This window comes from Ctenopharyngodon idella, chromosome 1 (assembly GCF_019924925.1).
Source record: "Ctenopharyngodon idella isolate HZGC_01 chromosome 1, HZGC01, whole genome shotgun sequence".
Classification (NCBI taxonomy): Eukaryota; Metazoa; Chordata; class Actinopteri; order Cypriniformes; family Xenocyprididae; genus Ctenopharyngodon; species Ctenopharyngodon idella.
Window position 1 is genome coordinate 11,376,005 of NC_067220.1, and position 18,237 is coordinate 11,394,241.

An 18,237-nucleotide genomic window follows, 5' to 3' on the forward strand; every position below is an offset into this window, starting at 1 on the left:
GGACACTGCTCACGTCACATTGAAAAACTGTGTATTTACCAGCTAAAGGTTTTCTCAGTACCCAAATCTCCTCATTTGCGCCGCTCTGCTGGCCGCTGAGGGTTGGAGAACCATGAGGGCTGGAAACGGAGCCTCTTGAGCCTGAAAGATATCACACACAAACATAGTAAGGTAAGAATGAAATACATTGCTTTGCAAATTCCTAATTGCCAAAAACAGATACACACCGAGGGAGCAGATAGCAAAGGGAACATTTGGGGCAGTTCAAATGGACTGTAGCATATCCAACAGTTATCTGGGATCCTTGCTGATGAAAATGTATGTTATGTTTGTGAATACAGTATCAAAAAAAAAAAAAAAAAATTATTCAAAACCCTTAGTGAATTATAAAACTTTAGTTAGCTATGAAATTTTATGTCTAGCACTGAAACAAAACAAAAAAATTCTCATTACTCTAATATAGTAATTTCTATAGTATTACAGAAAGTACTATCATATTTTTTTTTTTTTTTTTTTTTTAAATATGCATAAAAAGGAAGTACAACAAAAATACAATACTGTTCAAAAGCTTGGGGTTGGGACTCTGTAATATTTTTAATGTATTTGAAAGAAGTCTCTTATGCTCACCTAGACTGCATTTATTTGATATAATACAGTAATATTGTGAAATATTATTACAATTTTAAATAAATGTTTATTATTTTAATATATTTTTAAATATAATTTATTCCTGTGATGCAAAGCTGAATTTTCAGCATCATTACTCCAGTCTTCAGTGTCACATGATCCTTCAGAAATCATTCGATTTTTTATCAAAGTTGAAAACAGTTGTGCTGTTTAATATTTTCATGGAAACCATATTTTGTTTTCAGGACAAAAAGAAGAAGAAGAAAAAAAAGCATTTATCTGAAACATTTTTTTGTATCAATATAAAAGTCTTTATTGTCACTTTTGTTAAATTTAATTAAAGCTTGCTGAATAAATGCATTAATTTCTTAAAAAATACATTGAACAGTAGTGTATATAATATACAGTATACTCATGAAATGCTAAATAATATGTGCCTTTTCAGATTATGATCATTTCTGCACTAGAGGAAAATATGCTAAACGGACATAAAACAAAATAATGTCAGCGATAAAAAGATTATTTAATTTTCTTTATGGAAAACATAATTTTTACTTTTTTCTTGGGGTAAAATATGCCCTGGACATGTTCTTTACACAAATATCTCTGATATTGCCAATTACACCAGTTACACATCCAACTTCTCCAAAGACATTCAGATTCACATCCTGTTTACTGCATTTTACTATGGTCATGAAGTAAAAAAAAAAAAAAAGGCAGGTATGATATGATACACTTATGATGGGTAAATGTGTGTTTTTCTGACTGTGTATGTGTGTGTTTATACCTGTCTCTTTTTGTGGCTCCTCTGAGCCGGAGGAGGCTGGTTCATACCCAATTGTGCTGCAGGTAGGCATATTATAGCCAAATGAGGTGAAGAGGGGCTGATGGGTAAGGGGCTGGGTAGGAGGGGGTGGGGGAGTGAGGGGCAGAGAAAAAATGTGGGAGAAGTCACCGTTCACCATGACAACTGAACCAATTGCTGGCGGACGGATCTGTATCTTAAGATACTGTTGGGTTGAGGGACCTAGGCACAACAGAACGGCAACACCAAAAAAACACAAACAACAACAAGAACAACAAAAAAACAGGAAAGGAAACACAAAACAAAACATGTTCAAGCAAAAATATCTAACTCTATAGCTGAGCTTATCTTTACCCTGTAAGTTAACATGCAAGGTGAAAATGAACTTATGTACATTTACGTTTAGAAAATTAAATTAAAAAAAAAACCAACTATACTCATGCATACTATTTTCACAAAATATACACCTGCAATGCATTCCCAAAAAAACAAATTTATAACTGATCTATGTTATATGCATGCAGACTACATTCATGCATGAAAAGGGAGAAAATGGGGGTTTTAAGTGTGTTGGAGTGTGTAGGTTACATTTCAGTATTGATGCATTTCAATATTGCAGTGGTGTAAAGTATTTGAGTAAATGTAATTGGTTATTGTACTTAAGTATCTTTTTGGCTACTTTGAGTTTTAAAGATATGTTAGCTTTAGAGCAGGTTCTATCAGGAAGACTCTAATGCCACGTCATTCATTCATAACTACTAGGTCTGGCCTATCACCGCTTGACATATTTGGAGTAAATAAGTACTGAACTTTCTCTTTTACATTCGCAGTTGATGATGCTGACGATCCCCTCCATCCTCCCCACCACCACCAGGTTGGTCCCTGTCCATCCATCTGTGGTAGGCTCCGCCCCTGCCATCATCTTCAGGCAGGACCAGCCTGAATCTGGTTCAAAAACGTGCACTTTGAAACCTGTTTTCAAAAGCTCGCGTTTTCAGGCCCCCAAAATGACGTTGTTGTGTAAATGAACGGACAAAACGCGTAAAAAGTTTTCTATGTTTAGTTGAAAACGATGTTGTGTAAACGGCCCCTGAGACTTGAGTGTTTGTAGATGTTTAAGAGGCTGTTGTGTCGACCTTGATTTATTGCAATAATGAGGTGTTTTATTTCGCTTTTAGAAAATAAACGTGATTGGTCTCCTTACAAATCAAATTCTTGTTTTTCTCACTGGCATGTCTCTTAGGTGTTGAGGACTAGTGCATCGCTAAGCATACATTCAGTATAAATAAAATACTTGAGTACTGTTAAAAACAGACTGAACGCGAAAATTCAGCGTGAATGTTAGGCGTGATGATGCTCTTAAATCGAAACAATAGATCCCAATGAGGCTATTCACACTGCGCGCAAACATTCGTAATGCGAAAAAGCAAGTATTTTTTCGACCTGCATGCTGTTTTTTTCCCCCCGTCGCTCCGCGATGAAATGGGCCGTCCAATTAGAGTTGCGCCTTAGATCACGTGCCCGGAGCAGCTGCTGTTGCACAGAAGGGTGAGAGTGGTGGCGCTGTTTTGAAAACTAGTGTAAACAAACACGAAGAAGAGTATCCAGTTTGTTTTCTTCGCGTTCGGTGTGAATGTTAGGCACAATGATGCTCTTAAATCAAAACAAGCCTTTCACACTGGGCGCGAAAAAGCGAGGATTTTTTTTCCCGACCTGTGTGTCCCTGACACTCCACGATGAAACGGGCCATCCAATAAGATTTGAGCTTTAGATCACATGCCCGGAGCAGCTGCTGTTGCACAGAAGGGCAAGCATGGTGGCGCTGTTTCTAAAACTAGTTTAAACAAACACCGAAGAAGAGTATTCAGGAGGAGATTATCATTTGTATCTGAGAACAGATTTATTCTCACATATTCTTTATACAGAATATCACTTCTATTCATTTTCCACTGAATTATGTGATCACTGTTCATTTTCTTCCATGTGTGTGAGTGTTATGAATATGAGAGTGCGTTTTGGATCTGTCAATCATGTAATCATATCTCCTGCTCTTTCGTATATAAAATTGAGAGAAACATTTTTCTACAGATGAAATATGAAGGACTGAGGACAAACATAAAGACAAATGCATTGTTGGTCCGTGCCACCTAGCGTGCAGGCGTGAATTAGCAGAAGACGATCAGTCATTTCGTGTTCGGTGTGAAAGGTCCGTTCTTCCGCGATTCGCCTCGCTTTTTCACGCCGCGTTCAGTGTGAAAGGGCCTTAAGACTTTTACTCAGATGGTGTTGGTTTTGCTGACTTCTAACTTGTAATGGGGTCATTTTCACTGTAAGGTATCTTTACTTTTACTTAAGTGGTTTTCATGTACTCTTTACACCACTGAAATATTTTTTTAAAAAGTATAAAGTAATAGACAGCAATGGATTTTATGGACACACCGCCCATAGAGTCCCACTGGGAGTCTGTGGCACATACCTGTATATCACTGATTTTAAATGATACGAATATCGATGTTCATCAGGCATGAGGCTCTAAATACACTTCTGGGTCTCAGACTTCAATAGAAGTTTATGAGAGAATCATAAGTGGTCTGTACATTGGAAAAAGACCATGAGATTTCAATAATGGCTGCACGATTCAGGGGTGGAAAAAAACTATATATATTTAATAAAATTGCAATTGTATTTTAAATTTTGATTATTAAAAAGTAGGGCTGCACAATTTGGCCAAAAAATGTGTTATTATATATCAATATGACTACAAAAACAGAATAAATATTAAACAAAATAAGAAATAATACAATTACTATTATTATACAGTAATATTTCACTGTAAAAAAAAAAAAAAAAAAAAGGTATTCTAGAAAAAAAATTTTTTTGGCAGAAAACAGCAGGAACCCTTAAAGCTTCTCTTTGGTTGACATCAGCTGGTTTATAAGTGCTTCTCAAGTTTGAAAGATTGTTGGCACATGCTGCATTCCCAAATGCACATTAAGCGGCCAAACAGAGCAGATGTAGAGATGAGTTTGTGTGGAGCAGCTTTTACTGCCCTGAAAAAAAAAAAAAAAAACAGTGCCGCACTTCACTCTGAAACATGCAGCCCATATATTTATATAATTAAATCACAACCTTTGGGATTTATTAAGCACACTAAGCCACATCGCAATTTTGCTTTTCTTTCGATTAATCTTGCAGCCCGTTTTAATCACTGTAATTTTTGTCTTGACTAGAAGCTCAGCTTCTCAAATATTTTTAAAAAAGCAAATTACAGACACCAGAAAAAAGTAAATCTGAGTACACATTCTGACATCGATAAGTGATGTTGTTTCTTCACTCTTGAGAAGCAGCAGCCGCCACTTATCTGCATGTATAAATGTGTGAAAGCCTGTTTGCAAGTACGTGAATGTGCAGAAGTGTGAATCCACTGATGTGAGTTGAAAGGAAATGAAAGGGGGCATGGAAACGATGGTACAGGTAGACGCAGAGATGACCGAACAGTGACAGATAGATGAGCCACTCTCATCTGCCCTCTTTTCCACTCCCTCTCTTTCATGTCTTCGACCTGACGCCTCTAATTAGAATCACTTGACTGGTGATAAAGGGCAGGACAGTTGGATATAGAGCAGTGTTGCCAAGTCCGCAGTTTTCCTGCAGAATTGGGCTACATTTACACTGTTGCTGCAGGTTGTTTTGTTTTTTTAGTCTGCGGGTTGAAGCAACCCCCGCCCCCCATTTGCGATTTTTACCCCCTGGAAAGTGATCTTACCGGGGGACCCCGCCAGAATGCAATTGGGCTGGTTTTGTTGTGCAGACCTGGCAACCCTGATATAGAGCAAATGAACAGCCACCCACACATCCACACACATACACTAGGATTGGGCTTGAGTAGTGAGTACTCATGTATTTAAATACACAGAAGACACAGAAGACAGCAGCTCCATCAATGTAAGTTTATAATCTTTCAGGGAAACGATCATCTAATCACAGCAAGCTTCATAATTTGAGGTATCATTCATGTCAGTAGCACAAACAGTACTTTGGAAGTTTAATAGTGCAACAGTCAGGTTCCGGAAGTAAAAACTCCATTCATTTTCTCCATAGGGAAATTAATTTTGAACAGTAACTTATAAACCTTTAAAGACAGCCATACTGTGAGCTACGAGGTTGTTACTCAATGGTATTTGCTTCTACTGAAGAAGTCAGTCCGCATTATTTCAGCATATTTTTAAAATAATTGTGTTTAACAGTGGAATTCCTGGTGAAAAACTACATTACCCATGATGCTGTACAGAAAATGACACCAATCAGAGAGTCAAAGAAGCAACACGCGCCAAAAGATCTTGTTTGCTCTGCCCGATCCCATGAAGCACTGCGAATGACGATCTCTATACACTCTCAAAATACTTAAATGTTTGTGTGTGTGTGTGTGTGTGTATATATATATATATATATATATATATATGTTTGCAATGCTTCATGGTATTATAGTTATTTCCCTCACTAAAGCAGTTAAGTACGCAGTCTTGTACCTTTTTTATTTTTTCCGATTTTCAAATACTTTTTTGATTCAAATCAAAGTTTGTAGTGTTGTGATTCACCTCCTAGCTGATTCACTTGGTACATGGCTTGTAACTCTTTAATGAACACTTTTTTAAAAATCCCTATGGGAAAAATGAATGGAAAAAATACTTCCGGAACCAGCACCGCTGAAAAAGGTAGCGGGCACTAAGGCACTATATACTTAAACTTAAAGGTTTGTTCCAATAGTAATAGTGATGTGTACTCCCTACTCGATCGATTTATCAATTGAGTACTCTAGAAGACAAAATGAACTAAATGCCCATCCCTAATCTACACACACAACAATAAAAACACAAACACTCATATGTATGCAGAAATGCATGCACTAGATACAAACTCACCAGAACACACACACACACACACACACACACACACACACACACACACACACATGAACATTTAAGTGCCAGGTACAGTAGATGAGCTTCAGATTGACCTTGATTTTAAAGTGTATTAAAATGTGCATGTGTCACATGACATTCTAGAAGGCTCATGTGACGATGCGATGGCACACCTGCCCTTTTGATGACTTCCACCATGTTAGACGGAAAGTAACCCACACGGTCATTTCCTGTACGGTTGTCATGAATACAGCCCTTCCATCGTCCATCAGAATGCTGCTCCAAGACCTGAGGAGCATGTGTCTTTATTATTAAAGTTAATAGTATATAAATACATACTGTTGTTCATTGTTAAAGGATTAGTTCATTTCAGAATTAAAATTTCCTGATAATTTACTCATGGGGGTCATCCAAGATGTTTATGTCTTTCTTTCTTCAATCGAAAATAAATTATGGTTTTTGAGGAAAACATTCCAGGATTTTTCTCCATTTAGTTACCAACAGTTACCAACGGGTTGAAGGTCCAAATTGCAGTTTCAGTGCAGCTTCAAAGGGCTCTACATGATCCCAGATGAGGAATAAGGGTCTTATCTAGCGAAACAATCTTCTAAAAAAATACAAATTTATATACTTTTTAACCACAAATGCTTATCTTGCACTGCTCTGTGATGCGCCACGCATTACATAATCACGTTGGAAAGATCACCCGTGACGTAGGCGGATGTACCACTGTAAGGTGAAAAACTCATTTAATTTTCTCCTCCAACTTCACAATCGTCCGACATCATTGTTTTACCTTTTTATGTAAAGGTCGTTTGACTTAGTCTTTGCATGTTCGCTTTGTAAACACTTGCTCGGTACTTTCGCCTACATCACGCGTGACCTTTCCAGCGTGATTATGTAATGCGTGGCGCATCGCAGAGCAGTGCAAGATAAGCATTTGTGGTTAAAAAGTATATATTTTTTATTTAAAATCCTGGAATGTTTTCCTCAAAAACCTTAATTTCTTTTCAACTGAAGAAAGAAAGACATGAACATCTTGAATGACATGGGGGTGAGTAAATTATCAGGAAATTTGAATTCTGAAGCAAACTAATCTTTTAATTCAAATTAACATTAACATTGTAATAAATTTTTAGTTCATGATACCTATTACATTAACTTATTTTAACATATACAGTAGAGCCTTATTGTATAGTCTTACCAAAAAGAAAAAAAAGTTACAGTATAAAGACTATTAGGTGAAACCCAGGTTTCCAAAAATTATACTACTCATGTCTTACACACTACTGTTCAAAAGATTGGGGTTAGTGAGATTTTTTTTAAAAAAATAAGTATTGTATGCTCACAAAGACTGCATTTATTTAAACAAAAATACAGTAAAACACAAATATTATGAAATATTATTACAATTGTTACAACTATTTTGTATTATAATTAATTTTTAATTTAATTTATTCCTGTGATGCAAAAGCGGAATTTTCACCATTATTACTCCAGTCTTCAGTGTCACATGATTATTATTATCAATGTTGTGCTGCTTAATATCTTTGTGGAAAACAAAAACTAGGATACATTTTTTCAGGATTCTTTGATCAATAGAAAGATCAAAAGAACTGCATTTATTTGAAATAGAAATCTTACATTATAAATGTCTCACTGTCACTTTTGATCAATTTAATGTGTCCTTGCAGAATAAAAGTATTAATTTCTTTCCAAATAAATTGTACTGACCCCAAAATTTTGAATAGTAATCTATATAAAGAACCACTACTCCTGCATTAAAAATGTGCATGACATTCCATGGTGTGAAGGTTAGATAAGCTTCAAAAAATGCACAACTTTCTATATTGTTACAGTAAAATAACTGCTTCTTTACCGTGATGATGTCGCCTGCTTTAATGTTGAGGCTTGTAAGGTCATAGTTGTTGCAGTAATCCTTCAGAGCCCTCACTTGCATGGCAGCCGATGCATCTGTATGCAGGAACACACACACAGAGATACCCGTGAGTTCAGAAAGCCTTGGATTCTACCTTTCTATGTGAATTTATGTTTTCAAAAACTCTCTCCCACTGTACCTCTCAGCATCTGTTTGATCTCCTTGCTGGCTTGGGTAGTGGTGAACTGGTTAACAATATCCAGCGCTGTCTGACAGAATGTGTTCCTCACTCCAGCACTGATACCACTCTGAAGAGAAAAGCCAGAACACACATTCACATGGTACACAGTGCTTACACTTTCAATACAGACACACACACAATCACATATATGATGAACATAAACATAATAGCAAACTCCCAAACACTACCAGGGACCAAAATTAACACTCGGCAAGCACTAAATGCAAGTAAAAGTCGGCTTTGTCGAGTAAATAAAGTGCAGTTGAGCAAAATAATATATGGTTCAAATCAAACCCACACAGCCTAGAAGACATCTGTTACGACTCTTCTATTCTTGTGTCTTCTAAAAACTTTTACCTCAGAGCATTAATATTAAAGGCTCATATTGTCTGAAGTTTGCCTAAATCCATGTGGCAACAGATTTGGAATATTTATCACAATAAGGTTGACAGAGACATGGAGACTGACTCATGGTGTACAGTGCATGATGATTTGATTGACTCAATGACCTGCGCTCTTTGTCACTAGTATGCAAGAGGGAAAGTGCAAGAGTGACAGTGACAAAATACACTACTGTTCAAAAGTTGGGGTCAGAAAGATTATTTTAAATTGTAATAATATTACAATATTGCTGTTCTTACTGTATTTTTGATCAAATAATTGATCAAACAATCTTACTGACTCTTAAACATTTGAACGCTAATATTTTATATATTGAGTATTTTTGTGTATATAAAAAGAATAAATGTCATTGGTGGCAAAAAGTTCATTTTGGACACCACACATAATATAATGAATTTAATAATCAAATACTCACATCCAGCAGCAGCCGTACAGCCTCGATTTTCCCACAGAGAGCAGCTTCATGCAGCGCTGTGCCTGATTTAGTCTGTCGGTTTATATCTATACCAGCCTGGATCAGTAACCTGAAAATGTACACAAAAAACACTTTATAAAAGATTTTTTTATTATTATTTTATTTAAACACATTAAAACGCATTAGTTCACGACATTATTCTAAAGAGTACAAAGTTTATCAATATGAACATTGAAAATAAAGTCTTTTTGCAGTCTTACTTCTACTTATTTCCAGGGAAAGATTATTATTCCAAAAGGAAAGAAATTTATTTTTCTTTCCTTTTTACACCAAATGTGAAACAAATATTCATCTGGCTGAATGAAAACAAAAATTAATTCCAGTACAACAGGTGATGAAATGCACTTTTCAACAGGTCTTAAAGGAGACCTATTATGCCCTTTTTCAAAGTCTTGATTTTGTTTTTGGGGTCTACTAGAATAGGTTTTCATGCTTGAATGTTCAAAAAACCCATTATTTTACACATATTTTACATTATTGCAGCTCCTCTCTTCCCAGTCTGTCAGTAACGCTCTGTTTAGTTCCTGTCTCTATGAAGCCCCTCCTTCTGGAAAGCCCAATTTGCTCTGATTGGCTGGCTGGACCAGTGTGTTGTGATTGGTGATTGGGAAGTGTCACACCATAACCGCAAATTTCAACACACTACTGACTCAACCAGGCCCTGCCCATTTATTTTGTTTATGGGGGAATATGGGCAGGAATTATTTAAATGAGGAATATTGTGACGTGTTCATTTCCGGAATAAAGACTACAGTCGAGGAGTTTCAGGGAGTTACTAATATAGAGAATAACTCCCTTTGGACCTTTTTCATGCTCAAACAGCAACATTACACACTAAAGAAATTTGATGAACAAAATGCTTGCTTGGTCCAGATTTGCGATTCAATCAATTGGAGGGCCATATAATAGTGATTTACAGGTCAGATTTGGCCTGCTAGTTGAGAATCCGTGGTGTAGAAATTGATGTCCAGGATGGGCATTTAAAATTTGTCTTTCACATCCGTCAAACCAAACACACATTCATACTGATCCACAAGGAGCCTAAAATGTGTGATGAATGATGAAATCACTAATTAACGATGTGCGTCACCAGGCAGTGACGGCACTGTCCATCAAAGGGGAAAACGAGGACACTGGGTTTGAATGTGTGTGTGCGAATCTAATGAATGAAGCCTCCAGGGACTGATCGGACAGCCCACAGTGCCTTTCATTTCTCCCATCATCCCCGATCCCTTTGCTCCTGACCTGTCTCACCACATCAGTCATGCAACAGAGACAGTTTTGTGTCACTGAGCTAAATGCTGTGTCAGGATTTTGCACCGTCAATGTCTGTCCCCTTGTACAGAATTTATTACTGCTAAATGAAAGCAATATAAAACAATTTCTCGTAAATAACTTCACAACATCCTCACTTAGCCTCTTTAGTTTTGCAGACTTAGCATATATTCTACATAAAATTGTTTATATACAGAAGTTATGTGAGTCCAAACTGTAAATGGGTGAATCTCACAAAACCTGTAAAGAGAATTTTTTTTTTTTTTATTTAGTGTGTAAATTAAAGTTAATGGTCCTTAAAACAGTCTTCACTATCTTTATACAACATATAATTTCTTATTTTTCTTCTTTGGCCTTTGGGGTGAAATATTACATATTTTTCAAAAATATAAATGATAATTGTGTTTTCATCAACTAATCTAACCAGTGGATAGTTTGAGAAAGTTGTAATATAATCATGCCAAAGCCTTTATCTGACTCTAGGACATCTGCAACATATGAACACTTTTATAATAATGTCCTCACTTGAATGATCCATGTAGACCATGTAGTTAAGTAAAGATTGGCTGACTATAATCTAAATGACATCTTTACAGCGGTTATTACTTCAGCATATATGCTGAAATAAAGTGGCAAGAACCAAGTTATTACAGTTGCATTGCCATGAAGTCCAATGAGCACCTACTTGATGATCTCGATATGCCCATTCTTGGCAGCCAAATGGAGCGGGCTAATGCCATTGGGATCAGAGGGCTTCGGTTCTAACATAGCAGCACACATGTTACTGCTCAGGAGCAACTGAACCACCTGTAGAACACACAGAAAACATGCATGCATTCACACACAGCGGTTGTACAGGTGTACAGGCCTTATCCCAGAACAAAAAGCAGACTGTGGTAATACCATGGTAAAGTTATGTTATCTGATTGCTTTGAAAAATGGTTACTGAATGATGTCATACTCATACAGCATGGTATTTACACTATCATTCAAGGGTTTGGGGTCTGTAATGAAATTAGTACTTTTGTTCAGCAAGTATGCATTCAATTGATTGAGTGACAGTAAAGACATGTATAATGTTAAAAAAGATTTCTATTTCAAATAAATGCTGTTCTTTTGAACTTTCTATTCATCAAGGATCCCTGAAAAAAATGTATTGTGGTTTCCACAAATATATTAAGCAGCACAACATTTTCAACATTGGCAATAATAATAAGAAGAAATGTTTCTTGAGCATCAAATCAGCATATTAGAATGATTTCTGAATCATTCATGTGACACTGTAGACTGAAGTAATGATGCAGTTAATACATGTTCCTGGTTTTGTGTTTCTTGGTTTTGCTATTAGGACTTTTATTTTGAAGTGTGTTTTCTGTTCCCCTTGTTCCAGTGTTTCGTTTCCTGTGATTAGTTCCTGTTTGCCTTCATTTCCATAGATGCCTTGTTTGTTTCCATAGTTACCCTCATTAGTTTCCATTGTGATTCATTGTTCACACCTGTTCCTCATTAGCCCCTTGTTTCCCTGTGTATTTATACCCCTGTGTTTCTGTAGTCTGTCGCCGGTTGTTGTCCTTGCACACTTTTGTGAAGCTAACGTGTTCTTTTTCCATTGGATTTTTGTTCCTGGTTTTTATTTTTCTTTGTGTTTTTAAATAAACTTTGCTGCAATTGGATCGTCACCCCTTCTCTTCCCTGCTGCCGAATTAACAAATTGTAATAATATTTTACAATAGTACTGTTTTACTGTATTTTAGATCAAATTAATGCAGCCTTGGTGAACAGGAACTTTTTTCAAAAACATTAAAAAATCTTACTGATCTCAAACATTTGAACAGTAGTGTAAATAGTACTTCAATGAATATGATGGTTTATGTGGTATTAGCATGTAAACCATAACTGCAAACTGGTTCAACTATAAAAGTGCAATAGGATCAGGGTTTAGAAGTTTTATTAATTTGTATTAATATGTATAGCTAATAATTATTATTATTATTTTTACACTGTAAAAAATACATCAGTTAAAAGTGCTGTAAATATTTTTTTTTATAGAATAGCATGCAGTATATCACTGAAATAGGTATCATGAGACATCACACCTGTCTCTGTGACAGCTTTAAGAGCAAAAATGAATTTGATCGCTATTGTTTAGCCAGAAGACTTTGAGGCGCTCACTGCCTGTCAGTCACTTCGAGCATTCGGGTAAGCTGACATCAGGTTTGCTGACATGTTTTTGGAGCAAGATATTTTGGAGAGAGGGAGTGATCTAATTCAGATTCTAAATCTGGCTGGAAGTTAGCAAAACAGAACATCAGTTACAGCAACTTTAACATAAAAAAATTTAATTCATGGTCTAAGAAATTATTTAATGTAACAAATAGGGGCAGTTGAGGCCTAATGGCTAGAGAGTCTGACTTGTAACCCGAAGGTCGTGGGTTCGAGTCTCGGTATTGGCAGGAAATGTAGGCAGGGGGATTGAATGAACAGCGTTCCCTTTACTCTCATTACCCACAACTGAGGTGCCCTAAGCAAGGCACATAACCCCCGACCACTTCCTGGGTGTCGCAGCAAAAAATGGCTGCCCACTGCTCCGGGTGTGTGTGTGTGTGCACTTGGATGGGTGAAATGCAGAGAACACGTCACGTCACTTTCACTTTCAAAACAATATGTAACGTGTCAAATAAAACAAAAATGAATAGCAAGGAATAGTTTCCTCAATGATTTACCCTCATGTCATTCTAAACCCATATGAATTTATTTCTTCCATAGAACACAAAAGAAGGATTTTAAGCTTCAAAGGGATGACAAACACCATAAAAGTATCACAAACTCGTAATTCACATATAGACTCGTGTATAGAGCAAGACTTCTGAAGTTGATAGGTTTATGTGAGGAACAGATAAGTAATTTTTCAATGGATCCAGACATCTGCGCAAGCTTTCCTTGGAGTGTTTACGAGCAAAGCAGTGATTCATCTGTGAATGAATCATCCTTTTGAGTGGAATCTCCTAAGTGAATTGGTTGCTCCACTTCCCAAATCTGGGCTGCGTCCGAAAACTTAAAGGGTTAGTCCACTCAAAAATGAAAATTCTGACATTGATGACTCGCCCTCATGTCGTTCCACACCCGTAAGACTCTCGTTCATCTTCGGAACACAAATGAAGATCTTTTTGATGAAATCTGAGAGCTTTTTTATCCCACCATAGAAAGCTACGCAAATACCACTTTGATGCTTCAAAAAGTTAATTAAGAGATAATCCATATGAATTGAGCAGTTTAGTCCAAATTTTCTAGCTTCAAATTTTCTTTCGAGACTTGACTTGACTGGCTTTATATAATGGACAGATTGAATTTAGGCTTATATTCACATGTAAACATTCATCAACTCACACATCAGTTGTGGTAAACGGAAGCTCAAGCATGTTTGCTTGACATGCGAGAACCAATGAGGTTCATTCTCATGTGTTACGCAGCACGTCTGAGCTTCCGCAAGAGGTTTGTTCTAATGCATCAAGCAGGTTCGGTTGAGCTTCTGTTTATGTCCGCTGATGAATGTTTATATGTGAATAAAAGCCTAAATTAAATCTGTTCATCATATAAAGCAATCAAGTCTCTTCACAAAATTTGGACTAAACCGCTCAATTCATATGGACTTTCTGAACTTTTTGAAGCGTCAAAGTGTCAGTTGCGTAGCTGTCTATGGAGGGACAGAACTCTCAGATTTCATCAAAAAGATATTGATTTGTGTTCCAAATATGAACGAAAGTCTATGAGGGTGAGTAAATGCTGACAGAATTTTCATTTTTGGGTGAACTAACCCTTTAAACAGCTGACTTGTTGTCTAGCTGCCTTATCAGGCAATGACTATGTAGGCGGTGTTTGCACACAAAGGTATTTCACGAAACTGATTTCGGACAGACTTCTGAGACAGTGTAACAGTTTAATGATCTACAGCAAAATAGAGCGAGCTTTGGTAAAAACTAAGCATATATTTACTGCTGGTGCTCAAAGTGGGCCGGTACGGAAGCCTTCTGCAGAAACGCGCTTTGAACCGAGCATCGGGAGTACCGGCATTTTTTTTCCCCACTGATTACTGCAATAGAAATTTCTCGCTAGAAATGACATCAGAAGTGGAAAACTTTGGCCAAAAACGTACATTTACACACAAACTGAGCACCAACTGCATCTTTATTATTTAGCTCAACTGTCACAGAATGGAAAGCACAGGATTGTGAGATATCAAAGGCAGCGAAGGATACATCTATGCTGCCTTCAAAAATCGATCAGATGAAGGTATCTCAGGAGACAGGAAGTGAAGCTAACATTGGATTCGGACATGCCTTAATGCCTTCCTACCTTGGAATACATCCTCTGAAGGCAGCATTTTTAAGTTTTTCGGACACAGCCATGGACTCAATGAATGATCTCAATGAACTGAATAATCCAGTTGCAATGGTTAAAAGGTGAAGATTATCAGTGAATAATGATTAAATTTCACTCTGTTTTTCACACAAAACGATAATAAGGGTTCATAAGATTTGAAATAAAGTGTACATGGACATTTATAATACAATTATGGTTATTTTGCATGAAACGAGGAGATTTGAAATTATTAAATGAACAAATAGAGATAATAATCAAATAAATAAAGACATTAATGCATAAATAAATATATAAATAAGTGAACAAGGAGATTTGAAATGATTAAATAAACAAACATGAATAAATAAATACTTCAGTTTACATGAAAATAGCATCGAGTACAATTTTAAAAATTCTACTTTTGTTCCCAGGAAGAAAAAAAAGTCATACAGGTTTGGAGCAATGTGAGTTTGTAAATAATGACAGAATATTAATTTTGAGTGAACTACACATTTAACAAAACCTAAGTCTGAATTATCTGTTATGGAAGAGTCTCTTGTGCTCATTTGATAGCAGTGGAAACCGGGGTGTGAGCGCATATGGAGCTTCCTACATTTGGCTGAGAACGTGAGAAGAGGTGTAGTTCCCACAGGGAAGCACTGCTTCTCATCCATCTATCACAAACCCCTGCGTACACGCAGACATATACACACAAACACAGCGTAACTGACCGTGACTCGTCCAAATTCACAGGCCAAGTCTAGAGGGGTTTTCCCAGCGTGGTCTCTGAGGCAGGGGTTCGACTGATGTTGGAGCAGCATCTCACTCTGCAAACACACACAGTACAGTGAGTATGTGTGTGTGTGTGTGTGTGTGTGTGTACAGCTGACTGTTTATGTGCATTTACTCACTCCTTCATAATGGCCGTGTTGTGATGCGAGGTGTAAAGGGATCTGTCCCTCATCTGATTGGCTGTTGACTGATGACCCAGCCTTGAGCAGCATTTTCATGGGCTCACACTTGCCCTGCCAAGCAGCGTAATGTAAGGGCCGCATGCCTTCAGAAAAACAGGAGGTAGTTTGAATGAGAAACATATGCACTATCATTCGAAAGTGTGGGGACAGTATTTTTTCTTTTTAGATAGAAAATAGAAAACAATTATTTTAAATCGTAATAATATTTTACTGTTTTAACTATATTTTTGATCGAACAAATACACCCTTGGTGTAGGGATGCAAATAACAACTATTTTAATCTGTATATCGAGTAAATACTATACATAGTGTATATGAGACAGTTGCTAATAAAAAGGTACTGTGTTTGTTTGTACCATTCTGGTCTTTGATGTCAACGACGGCTTGTGACTCGAGCAAAAGTGCAATCAGCTCCACGTTACCATTAAGAGCAGCATGATGCAGGGCAGATAACCTATAAAACAAAAGCACACACTATGCATTAACCAGTTCTAGTGACGTATAGAATGTGCACATTTTTTCTGCTCAAGTTTTAAGGGGGAAAACCTTTGGAATACATTAAAATATGGTAAAATGTTAAAGTGGGAGGAATCTTTTGGTATAAGAAATATTCATATGGCAAAAGTAACGTTAAATGACTCAAATTTCACACAAGATGTTATTGTTACAATAAGAGTGGTTGGGTGCAATTGTAAGAAATTAAATTAACCTGTTGTATCTTAAATAAATATGGAAGCCAATTTCTGTCGCATAAGGGGGAAAAAATCATGCTCTTAGTAAATAATAATTATCAAAGTCTTATTATCATTGCATTTATATTTACTAATACTTAATATTATTAAGTAGTTTTCACCTTTATTTGGTACTTAATCTTTTAGCATCTGTCATTCATGCAAACTTCCACCCACAACCTAGAGATTAAATAGATATTACTATGCATTCAAAGACAATTGTAGTTCAGGAGGCAGAAGAAAAGTACTGGAGTTCTCAAAATCTGTTTTTGATTAAATTTCTAGGTAAAGTAATTTTTCTCACTTAGAGACAGAACTGTGCATGTGTATTGAAATTTGGAGAAATTGTCAGCACAATCACCTCTACTACACTTTTATTGATTCTATTTAGAATAGCTAAAAATAATGACATTTTTATGTTGAACAACCTCTGTCCAACATGTATTTAAAATGCAATTAAAAAAGGAAAAACAAATGGTGTGTAGAACTTGTGAGCAGAAACAGGGAGTGAATGACAGGCATTTCTATTTCTCATAGTGTCTAAAATGGTTTGATCCAGTCTCTCTAAACCCCTCCTTTCCGAGAGCATACTCTGCCCTGATTGGTCAGATAGCCTAGTCATTTGTGATTGGTCTACCTCTTACAGTGCATGTATGAAACTAATCGCCCATTACCATATCTGAATTTTGAAATGTGTTGCAAACCTACATAGGTTACTGACGACTCGTTTTAGGCAGTTCAGTTCGGTTCTTGTTTTAGGGAGAATCAACTCCATCTATCATGCACTTTGATCTTTGAAACTTTGCAGACCTTTTACACTCACAGGCAGCTGTATTATTATTATATATTACTATATCCGAAAGAGCACTTTATGTGAGGAACAGATAATTTTTCAATGGATTCATATGGGGCACTTATGCGTAACTTTTTAGAGAGTCCCTAATCGGTCTACGCTGCAGCTCAACTCTGCCACTTTACTCCGATCCCTCACTGTCTAACTGAGCAGGAGGCTATGACCTACTTCCATGAGTAAGAGATTTTTCTCCCCAAACCACATGTGTGTACACACACACACACACACAATCTCTCTCTCCTACTCTAGTAGCTACACCGCAGCATTCTAATAACAACACACCTCTGCTTTAGCTGTAATCTGCACTTTAGGAATCTTGGGAATTCATACAAAAGTTAATTTAACATCATAACTGACTGTCCACTAGATAATTTAACCATGAACTCAAAATAGACTGCATGGTACTGATCACTCATAATTTTCCCTCCAACCACCTAACGGCCATTTCAGTATATAACGTGCACTTTTCAAAATCAAATAAATTGCTGATGAATAAAACAAAGTACTGCCCTATTTCACCTGGAAATAAGTTACATTAAAGCTGCGTCTCATTTCGAAGGCTGCGTCCTCCGGAGGTCGCATTTGATGGCTGCATATTTCATCGAGGCAGTCTCATGTAAGAAAAGTAACCATTAGATTGCAAATTAAGAAAGAAATTACAGTATTTTACACATCAATTTTATTACGGTTACTT

At 36.7% G+C, this 18,237-nt stretch overlaps 1 protein-coding gene across 1 annotated transcript in view; it reads right to left on the bottom strand.

The window, feature by feature from the left end:
• Nucleotides 1-18,237, bottom strand: part of si:dkeyp-9d4.3 (caskin-2) — a 59,585-nt gene that overhangs the window by 11,440 nt on the left and 29,908 nt on the right. Inside the window, exons 3-12 of the mRNA XM_051889580.1 lie at nt 16,316-16,413; nt 15,897-16,042; nt 15,717-15,812; nt 11,312-11,433; nt 9,292-9,400; nt 8,433-8,541; nt 8,234-8,328; nt 6,528-6,642; nt 1,415-1,654; nt 40-141 (exon numbers count right to left, since the gene is read on the bottom strand). Of these exons, the coding sequence (XP_051745540.1) occupies nt 40-141; nt 1,415-1,654; nt 6,528-6,642; nt 8,234-8,328; nt 8,433-8,541; nt 9,292-9,400; nt 11,312-11,433; nt 15,717-15,812; nt 15,897-16,042; nt 16,316-16,413 (1,232 nt within the window). The remainder of the gene's footprint in view (nt 1-39; nt 142-1,414; nt 1,655-6,527; nt 6,643-8,233; nt 8,329-8,432; nt 8,542-9,291; nt 9,401-11,311; nt 11,434-15,716; nt 15,813-15,896; nt 16,043-16,315; nt 16,414-18,237) is intronic.